We start from the raw sequence: 10,189 nt of genomic DNA, 5'->3' as shown, positions 1-10,189 counted from the left end.
CCCTCCGCAATGTGGGCTCCTTTTCCATCATTGATGTGTCTGTCCCCATCACCTGCAGAGGTACAGAGCTCTCCCACAGCCAGAAAAGCCTGATGGAGGTAGTGGCGTTGTTGTACTCCGGAACTAACTCAGGATCGATTGGGGCACAGGTCTCAAACTCTGTCACTAACTAGCTGCCTTCATTCACTGGGGCAAGTGCGTTAAACTTTGAAAGTTTCAGTTTCCTCGTCTTGAAAACAGAATAACACATATCTCTTAGTGTAAGAATAAATAAGATATCATATGCAAAAGTCCTCTGTACATCCCAGGGCTTTGCACAAATACAAGGTCCCTGTTGGCTAAAGCACTACTCAAGTGTGGATGTCCGTCTCCTTGCTGTAGCATAAGAGGTACACATTACAGCACTATATGGGAACTAAAGATTATCCAAATATTAACTCCTGCCCTCAATCCCGATGGATAGCTCCATAGATGATCCCAGTAAAAATACCGATAAGATTATTTTTCACTAGGTCAGATTACTCTTAAGTTCCTATGGGAACAATAAACAGGAACCAAGACAATTCTGAATACGCTCTATCCATGTAGAGTGCGCGTGCGTGCGCATGCGTAACCCGAGTGCACCTGTGTTTGTATGTATGTATGTCTCTGAGAGAAATCACCAATAACTGGTCTTAGTAATCGCCCCTGGGGACGGGAGCTTGGCTACTGAGGGACTGAGAGGCAGGGATGGGAGAGGCTATGCTCTCCCTTAAAAACCCTTTTTATAACTTTTGAAGTTCATTTACCTTGTTGAGGATTTTCAGTACCTGGTGCTCCCATTCCCCACCTGAATTCTAGACCAACTGAGAAATAAGAGGACTCAGCAAATAGAGAAAAATTACCGTCTTTATTACGAACATAGCTGAGTAAGAGCATAGACTGTGGCTGCAGCAAAGTGGGCTTCAGAGCCCTGAGCTCTTCATGATTGACAGAGCAGGAGAGTCCCCACAACCAAAACAGCCGCTCAGCTGACCCCAGGAGTTGCAGAAGAGACCGCAGGCTCTTTGAAAGCTGCACCAAGAGATTAAAAAAGGAAGAGGAAGAGCAGAGTGCGCATGCCTGGTTCCTACCTCCAGACTCACTCATCAGTCGTCTCCCTCCATCTCCGCTGGGGAGTCAGCGATGAGTATCACCCCAGTGGACCTCCGTCCACCGGGAGGAAAGCATCCTCCCCAAATCGCTCTTAAACATACATTAAGTGATATGTTAAAAAAAAATCAAGGTAAGGACATTCACATTCCAAGAGATGAAATAATTTACCCAAGGTCTCCCAGCTAGTAACTGGCAGAACAAAATTTAAATCAAGTCCGCCTTGCATGTTGCCTCCACACTGAGCTGCCCCAGAGAGCGTATAGTGGCCGAGAAACTAGGAAGGTAAAACCAGGTGACACGATCGAGAGAGCATATTCACTCTGAGATGGAGCAGCTGCTCCTGACAGGAATTTTTAGGGGAAGACGGGGAAAGAGCGAGTTGATAAAGGAGCGCGCCCTCTGTGGGAGTAAACAGGTCTTGGAGAGGATGGTTTAGGGCGACAGTCTTGTGAAAAGACGGCGGCACCGCAGCGCGACAGCCGCTAGAGGGCAGCAGAGCGCCAGGGATGCCCTTCGCCCCTAGCGGGCTGTGGGACACAACGGCGGCGGGGCGGTCTCGAAACGCTGAGTTGACATCAAACACTTCCACCAACCCTGAAGCTAGAAGCCGCATCACCTCCAGTTCAGAGCCAGTGCCTTATAAACAACTACAAGAGGAGGCATAAGCATCATCCTCCCGCCACCCACTTGTATATGAAATATCAGATTAATTGCTCTTTCCTCTATTTGCTTGAAGCTTCCCATTTTTAACAGCATAACCCAAGTCTTGTTTTTTTTGTCTCCCCATCGTGAAAACTGGCGTGCAGCTAGCTTTGCAGGAGGATGAAATGAGTAACTTAAATAATTGACCATAGATTCAAGCAGTCTTTGTTAGGTGTGGGGAGAAAAGGGGCTGTAGAATCCTGGATCACGGAACCAGAACCTGTAGGATTCTCAGGGGAAACAGTTTTTAGCTAGTAGGTGTTAAGTCTTCCAGGATGTCTGTGGATGTCTTCATCTGTCGTGAAAGATGGAGGTCTGCTCTCTTGCCTTGTGTGGTAGGATGTCCTAACCAAGCCCAGACTGGACTGCTCTTTGCAGAGCCGGTGGGCTAGTGGCTCCTTTATGTAAATTCAATACATGGCCACAGGGGAGGGGTTGGGGCTGTTCTGTGGCTGAGGGAAGAGACAGCGCTTTTGATGTTGTTTGATCTAAGACTCTGGGAGGTGGGGGGGCCAGCTGGGTGGAAACACGGAGGATGGCAGGAATGGGTCAGCACCCACAGTCCCTCCTCTTCCCATCAGACTGGTGAATAGCTTTGTATTCCCTACCCTACCCCATGGAGAGGGGTTAGGGGAAAGTCAAAGGAACTGTGTTCATGAAAGACTTTGTGAGAGCCTGGACCTAAACGTGCAGGACATATGCAGAACTGTGTCAAGAACCAGGATCCCTGTTCCAGCCCTGCTCAGACAGGGGGCCAGGTGAGTGTCCTGAGCACTGAGACTGGCCAGCATCCTTTTAGCAGGGGCTGGAAGAGCAGGGTTTTTATGAGGGCAGCAGAGGCAGAGGTGGGGAGACCCTAAGATCTCCCTGAAATAGCAGGAGAGACACTCCCTGGGGAGAGAGGATGTAGGCATGCGAGTAGGACCTGGGAGTTTTGGTAATTTTTTCGCTAATTACGATTTCACCTCACTTGCACCCACCACTGTGGATGCCCCATCTCAATCTGTGTTTCCTGATGTGAATGAATATTTCACATCATTTATCACACTTTGGTTTCTCATTGATCAAAATCGGCATCCACTCAGCCTGGTGGCATTTTCTCACATAGGAGAGAGTCTTTGCCCCAAGAGCCTCTGGGAACCCTTGGTCTAGCCTCCCTCCCTTTCTTTGGTAGAAGAGCAAGTAATACCGATTGAGAGATAAATTAGAATATTATCCTTTAACAGAAGCTTTTCCGGAAGTACTTTTCCAGTGAAACCCTGAGAGAAGCTAGTCATACCCTGGAGTTCATTCAACACTGGGTCAGAAATTTACCGGCTAACAAATAAAACACAGGTGATATCCTGGCCCCCGGCCAACATCTGACACTCTTCTTCACTTCTGATTAGCCGACTGCGCGAGAACTAAGATCTCGAGATGTTATCCGACTCTGGCCTTGCCCAGGGGCGGCCCAGCAGAGCCCCTCTGGCGGTCACTGTTCTAACCTAGCTGCAAATGATTGCTGTCAAGGTTAGAGGGGACTTCAGGAATGCCTGAGATCAGAATTATTCCCCCCAATGTGGGCCAGTTGTCACAGTGATTGTATTGTAGCATCACTTTATTTATGAACTAAATAAAAGAAAACTTCTGTCGAGTTATGAGCCGTCTTCTTTGGAGTCAGGACATGTGAGAGGGGCTTCAAAGAGTTGCCTACTTTGTTGGAAATAGAAAAAGAAGATTGAGTTGAGATCTATGCTGGGTGCTTCTGCAGCAGAAGTTTTTAAACCCTGTCTTGGGGACTTCACAGGGACCAAACACCAAAATTTGTTTTCAAGGCCGAAATCAGATGCCATTGCATCAAAGCTTATTAGTCAGTCAGCGGGAAAGCTTGGGGCTTGCATTCACCTCTCACCAAGCTCTGGTGATGTGAATGCAGCTGGACTCCTTCAGGACCCAGAAGGGACCTTGATTCAGGCTGCATCTTTCAACTGCCTGAGTGTGAGGGAGCAGGTCATGACTAAACCAGGTGGTACAACTCCTTGCTAAAAAAAGAAGAGGGTTGGGTTCCATTGCCTCAACTTTCATAGCACCGTCCGTCTCTCTTATAGAGTACTTACTCTAGTTGTCAATTTCCTGTGTGTGCGTGTGTGTGTGTGTGTGTGTGTGTGTGTCTGAGATGGCTCGTCTGCCTCCCACTCTGCATTGCAAGCGCCATGAAGACTGACGCTGTTTCTTTGACTCAGCTGTGTATCCCAGCATCCGCCATCATCCTTGTTTGTTGAATGAATGAACGAACAATACTGGGGAGTAAGGGGTCCTCAATTTATAGAGAAGAAAACAGGCCCAGAGATGTAACAGGCTGCCCGAGGTCATGCCTTAAAGAAGTGATGATGGTTTTTGCAAAAACCTAGACTACCGTTGTGTCCCAAAAGGAGTGGTCTTGGGCAAAACTGAGCAAGACGTCCACAGCCCCCACAGCTCTCAGAGCGCAGAAGGCCAGGGGTGCCGGGGGAGCCACTGCTTTGATTTCTCAGGGCTCCTGCTCTAGCCAAGGGCCACATTATCACCAGGAAAGTGTGACACCTTTTGCAGCCTTAGCTTTGGATTTCAGATTCTTCTGGCTACAGGCCCTTGTGTTTCATTAACAGGTGTTTGTTTTCTCTCATTCTCTAAAATGTTATGTTTTACATTTCCATGCCCAGAGGAGGCTGGAGTCTGTTTTGTAATTGTGCCTACAGGCTCTCCGCTGCCCAAGGCATTTCTGTGACTTCTGAGCATAAAAAGGAAACAAACCCAGTTTAACCAAACAGCGGCACCTGTGTCTGGTCTCTCTACCCCGTGTCCACCTGAGAGCCTATCGGACTCACCACGTGGTGGCCTTGAGGATCTGGCCTCCTCTGATGCTGCCCCAAAGGACAGGTGGACTGATCCACATGGCCCCTTCTGCACATAGTTCCTCCCTTTAGGAATGGGGAGCCCTAAAGATCAGGGAGCCATGGGCACAGGACTCAGGACACAGAGCCAAGGAGGGAACTTACCAGAGGCATGGGGATCCCAGAAGCAGCTTGGCTAGTTTTCTGGCTTCCAGCTAAGCCTTTACCTGCGATCACTCAAGGGCAGAAGGAGGGACAAAGCTGAGAGGCCCCCCTCCCGTGGCCCAAGCCTACGGCTGAGGCCCTTGGGCCCCCCTCTTCCATTCCTGACGCTTCTCAGGGAGACCTTTCTACGCCTGCTTACCCAGGGGCCCCAGGAACCCCTTTGGCTTCTAGTCCCTCTAGGTGAACAAAAAGTTCCAATCAAAAAGCGTTTGCTCTGAGGAGGGAGGTGGTCCTCCAGACGTGGCACCTTCCGAGTCTTAGGGCCTCCCCGCTACCTGGTCTACCTACACCTTCATTAACGGGGCTACAGTGTTCTGTCTGCCACCCCTCAGGGTGCCTTTGTCACTATGAGGCAGAATGTCCCCAGCCCAGATTGGCCACGGGCAGGCTGCATGGGACGCCAGGGACCCAGGCAACAAGAGGAGGGTCACATTTACCCATTTGAAAGCTCCCCCTTGACCCTTTTTATTTTCCCTAATTCCCACCCACCCCTGCAAACCACTACCTACCCCTTCTAGTCCGTCGACTTCCCCTCCGTTTGGACAGATGACTGATAACGAAGATGGACCCCAAGCTTGTGATCAGTATACAGATAAGGAAGATGGACATCCTGGAAGGAGTCACAGACAGCATTTGTGTCCCTTGGGAGAAACCACTTTTTGGTTCTCTGCTCAGGATCCCCCTTTGCTGGGACTTGCCCCCTCCCGCCGCCCCTGCTCCCACCCGGGGTTCCAGCAGCTCCCGGCAGCTGAATTCCTTTAAAGTGCCTCTCTCCTCCGGAAAACCAAGCCGAACCCAGGCCCCTTCTCAGAAACTGACATGGGATAGGCAGGCGGAGGATCAAGCCTCAGGCGGCTCATCCCTGGACCAGGGAGAAATAAACTCGGGGGCTAGAAATGGATATCATCTCCCACGCAGAAATGAAATACAAAAGGGCAGCTCCGAGAGAGAAGCAGCAAACACACATAAGGGTAGCAGATTAGAGATGGCGATAAATCCTGGCCATTTGTGAAGGCGGCCCCTCCCCTGCCCTTGCATTTCAGCAGACCCTGTTCTCTCCTGATAATGCTTTCCCCTCTTTAATTAAAATGGCCAGAGGGCATTTTTGCTGCTGGTGACCGAGAGTCCTACATTATACTCTTTGGAAAGAAAGCAGATAGTCACATTGAAGACAGCTATTCAAGAGGAGAAACAACACAGCCAAAAAGTAGCAGGTGCAAATCCATCATCATGTCGTGTTATTACTGCCCACCCAAAGTCCATTGGTCTCCTAAAGTTAGGACTCACCTGAAGTGATCTGCCTTGTCGACAACTCTGGAAGCCCTGCAGCTTCTGTTCTTGTTGCCTGATAGGTCTGTGTCAGAAAGGATTTGTTGAGAGTCAAATAAAGCCCCTCCCCAGACCCTTCCTTTGCCATCTGCATCTCTGCACCTTTGCCTGTCATTCCTCCACCTCCGGAGGGTGAGTGCCCTGGGCGGCAGCTGGGTCGAGCGGAGGCACCACGTACAGCTGCAGACATGTGCCCTGCACAGGGCAGAAGGCGGAGGGAACAAGCAGGGGTTGAAACACTCTGCTTGCCAAGCCAGGCACCCCGACATTGGGCTCCATGCATCTGGAGGAAGGGGCACCTTTTCCAGATTTGCACAAAGGCTCTGTGTTGACTAGAAATGGCCCTTGGCTAGAGAATCCCAGGCCGAAGGCTACACGAGGGGGCCAGCAGAGGCAGCAGGGGGCCAGTCCTGTCCTTAGGGAACTGATCAGTAGGTAATATAATTGCCGCCTTGTGCTTCTGACAGCCACCGAAGCCCAATGGGAGAAGCGCCACCCAGATTGCCTCCTGGGATAAAACCAGAGGGTCGTGTGTGTGTCTGTGTTTCACTTAAACTAAGGAGCGCATTTTGGTGGGTCCTGTTTCATCCTGAGCCTGAAACTCAGGACAGACTACACAGATAAAGAAAAGCAGAACCACACAAAGTAGAAACACCGTAGGTGCGAAGGTCGTCACACGTTCAGGAAGGTGCTTGCTGAACCAACTCCCATTTGGTCGAGTGTGAGCAAGGCTTTCTAGCACCAGGAGGAGGCTGCCAGGGGCTTCCCTTAAGTCCCCTGGTGTGTCTTCTTACTGGTACTGTGCTCTGGTTTGCAACAGAAAGACATCCCTTCTAGAAATGGAAGTCATGCGAAGTCACAGGAGAGAAAAAAAGAAGAAAGGAAAGGGTAGTGCCTTCCATAAGCAGCGTGCCTGAGGGAGGTTTTCTGGTGTAAAGGGAGGTTCTCAGCATTGGACAGAAGAATTTGGGGGAGCATCAGGAGACCCTAGACCTTCGCCCTGGCCCAAAGGAGCAACAGAGACTGGCTTAGAGAGACTCGGCCCTCCAGGCTCCAGCACACCACACCTTTCCAGAAGCTTCCTGGTGCAAACTGTACTCCTTCAAAGAAAGCCCAGACCACTCAGACCTATTATTTGTCTCTGTAAATTATGAAACTATTTAAGTGGACAGTTTTTAAGGGTGCCTGTCCAAGTGCCTAGATCACTTTTTGCAGCCCTGGTCACCTCTCGAGAAACGAATCTTTAAGATTCCAGACCTGCAAGGCCATCCCAGGAGCACAGAGATTTCATAACCGCCTCGGAGCCTTTCCTGCCCAGCAACACACAGCTCTCACACCTGTTAGCCTCCCAAGTTCCATGAGCCAGATGGCTGTGAGGAAAGAGAGGTTCCGAGAGCACCCCAGGGCCCACGCACCCTCCTCTTCCCCAAACTCCGTGTTACTTTCCAGCACCCGAGCAGCCACCTTACTGCGGAGGGAGGGAGAGACCAGGTTACCCCGGAGAACCTGGGGAGGGCCCGAGATGGTGCTCAGCAAGCATTCGCCACAGCAGCTAACACCCCCTGCTATGGGCCACCCCCAGCCAGACCCCCGCGAGGCTCCTGACCTTTCCCAGGCCAAAAGCTGTTGGCGCGGGCTCTTCTGTTGTCAGTCACAAGAAGCTTTGTAAAATCCATGTCATCTCTGGCAAAGTCTCGCTGGATGCCACACCAGTACCAGCCCACATCCTCCTTGCTCAGGCAGGACACAGTGACAATGAGCTGGTCTCCTGTGTCCCTCAGGGCCACACGGTTGGTGCTGTTGGGTGCGAAGGCGATGATGCTGCAGAAGTCCCGCAAATAGCCTCGGCACCAGTATTTGGGGTGGTCCTTATAGCGGGCGTCGTAGCTGCAGACGGCAGAAGTCGTGTCCAGCACAAAGCGCTCCTTGACTTTCTCGTCCATGACCATGGCGTCTGTGAAAACGCACACACACACACACACACACACACACACCATTGTTCTTTTCAGCACACTGCAGTTCCTGCCCCTCAGAGGAAAATTAATCAAGGCACTGGAGGTTGATGTTTGCCTATTTGGGGCTGGCAATTGTTATGGGCTCAATACAGTCTCCCTAAAATTTCTCTGTTGAAATGCTAACCGCCCAGTACTTTAGAGTGGGGTTGTCTTCGGATTTAGAGACTTAAAGAAGTAATTAAGTTACAACGGTCATCAGAATGGGTCCTAATCCAATCTGACTGGTATCCTAATAAAAAAGGAGACGAGGACACAGACAACGGAGGGATGACCGTGCGAGAACACGGGGAAAGGGCAGCTGCCTGCAGACCAAGGAGAAGGAACTCAAGAAAAACCAAACCTAGATCTTTGACTTCTAGCGTCCATCCCCGTAAGAAAACAGATTTCTGTTGTTTACACCACACGGTCTGTGGTTGGTACAGCGTCCCTGGAGAAGTCTTTTTCTCTGGCCAAAGAGTGGGTAAGACATACATCCCCTGCTGCAAGAATTCAGGAGGGAGGCTAGAGGAGCCCGAGGCTTACTGTTAGCAGATCCGCTGCCCCTGGCCCCTCACTCCACCTTGGCACCCTCAAAAAGGAAGTAAGGAGCTTTAGAGGCTGGCTGCATAGGGCTGAAACAGAGGAGTCAGGTTCTGCCCTGGCCTTAAGGGCTAAGAACTTCAAGTTTTTTCCGCACAAGACTGGTGTGAGCACCTCTGTCATCTCAGGGTGTTGCATAATGAGGAAGTCGTGCACGCCACATCCAGCTTGTGTGTGGCTGGGGAGGTGTCTGACCGAGAAGAAGAGATCAGCAACAGAGCCCCTCCCTCGCTCAGCCTTCCTCCCAGACGTGTGCTGGGGTTGGTCCCCTCAAATGCTGCCTCACATTGAGCTCACGGTGGGAGGGGTCAGCCTGCCAAGCAGGTTCGCATCCCTGATACCGTGTGACTTGCTGGGATAGTCTGTTCTCATATCAACCCCAGAAAGAAGACCATGTGATACTCATTTACCGGCCTGGATGCTGACCCAGAGGGAGGGGCAGCGACTCTCAAAGGCCACAAGGCTAGAGGGCAGCAGAGCGCAGGCCAGTCGGTCCTCTGTAGGGTCAGGCTTGGGCAGAAGGCAGGAAGTCCCTTCCTCTCTCATCTGTCAGCACAAACATTTTTAAGGGGAGGACGGGGAAGGGAAGGGGAACTTGAATTGAAAGGGAGAATACAGAGCTCTCATTTTAAATGAGGGTTTTAAATTCCCCACAACCCATTTATCAGAATTAAGAACAAGAACTAATTTGGACAAGATCTACTTTCCCCTCCGTTTATTTTCTGGTCCCACATCTCATATGGTTTGAGCTAATGAGCAGGAACTCCACGTAGGAAAGCAGAAGGAAATGGCAAGATTCCTGGGAAGCTGGGAGGGCTGGAGATGTTTCTTCCCCATCTCTTACCTGAAAGGACAGTCAAGGAGAGCAGAATGAAGAGCCCCATGACCGGAAGGAAGTGATCCTTTAACTAGGATCACCAGATGGACCCACGGGTCTTAGGAATCCTGGATCTGTTTAAGGGAAACAGATATCTTTGAGCTTAAGGTCGTTTTATCCTGCCTGGAGAGACCAGAGAAAAGAAAGACCAGTCTGTTAGTCCAAGTAGTGCTGCTACGAATAGGCATCCAGGTTGTGCACTGCACAAGGGTACCTCATCAGAGAGACACCATTTGTGGACATAAACTTACTTATACAGTAATATGGGGCAACTGAGAAAATTCTAGGCTTCCTGACAGAGGCCAAAACAGCAGTGGAGAGCCCCCTCCTGGATAAATCCACTCTGGCACAAGGGCTGGTACACACTCAGAAGAGCACCTGCACACACCATCACTGACACACATTTGTCTGTATGCGACCGAGGCTTGTCCTGCCAATAGTCCAGGTGTCACCAGAGGCCAGGCCTCTTGTCTGTC

General features: G+C 50.7%; 1 protein-coding gene across 5 annotated transcripts in view; it reads right to left on the bottom strand.

Annotated features, from left to right (window-relative positions):
• Positions 1–3,415: 3,415 nt before the first annotated feature.
• LOC102525912 (transmembrane domain-containing protein TMIGD3) overlaps positions 3,416–10,189 on the bottom strand; it is a 61,041-nt gene continuing 54,267 nt past the window's right edge. Inside the window, exons 3-10 of one of the 5 annotated variants that reach the window (XM_072968020.1) lie at positions 9,681–9,836; positions 9,247–9,382; positions 7,849–8,196; positions 6,345–6,437; positions 6,201–6,267; positions 5,423–5,523; positions 4,854–4,924; positions 3,416–3,528 (exon numbers count right to left, since the gene is read on the bottom strand). In XM_072968020.1, the coding sequence (XP_072824121.1) occupies positions 3,526–3,528; positions 4,854–4,924; positions 5,423–5,523; positions 6,201–6,267; positions 6,345–6,437; positions 7,849–8,196; positions 9,247–9,382 (819 nt within the window). In that variant the 5' untranslated portion in view covers positions 9,681–9,836 and the 3' untranslated portion in view covers positions 3,416–3,525. Of the gene's footprint in view, positions 3,529–4,682; positions 4,794–4,853; positions 4,925–5,422; positions 5,524–6,200; positions 6,268–6,344; positions 6,438–7,848; positions 8,197–9,246; positions 9,383–9,680; positions 9,837–10,189 lie in introns of all 5 variants that reach the window. The other 4 variants (XM_072968019.1, XM_072968022.1, XM_072968021.1 and 1 more) reach the window with 4 other exon arrangements.

This window comes from Vicugna pacos, chromosome 9 (genome assembly GCF_048564905.1).
Source record: "Vicugna pacos chromosome 9, VicPac4, whole genome shotgun sequence".
Taxonomy (NCBI): Eukaryota; Metazoa; Chordata; class Mammalia; order Artiodactyla; family Camelidae; genus Vicugna; species Vicugna pacos.
This window is presented reverse-complemented; position numbering and strand designations above follow the sequence as displayed.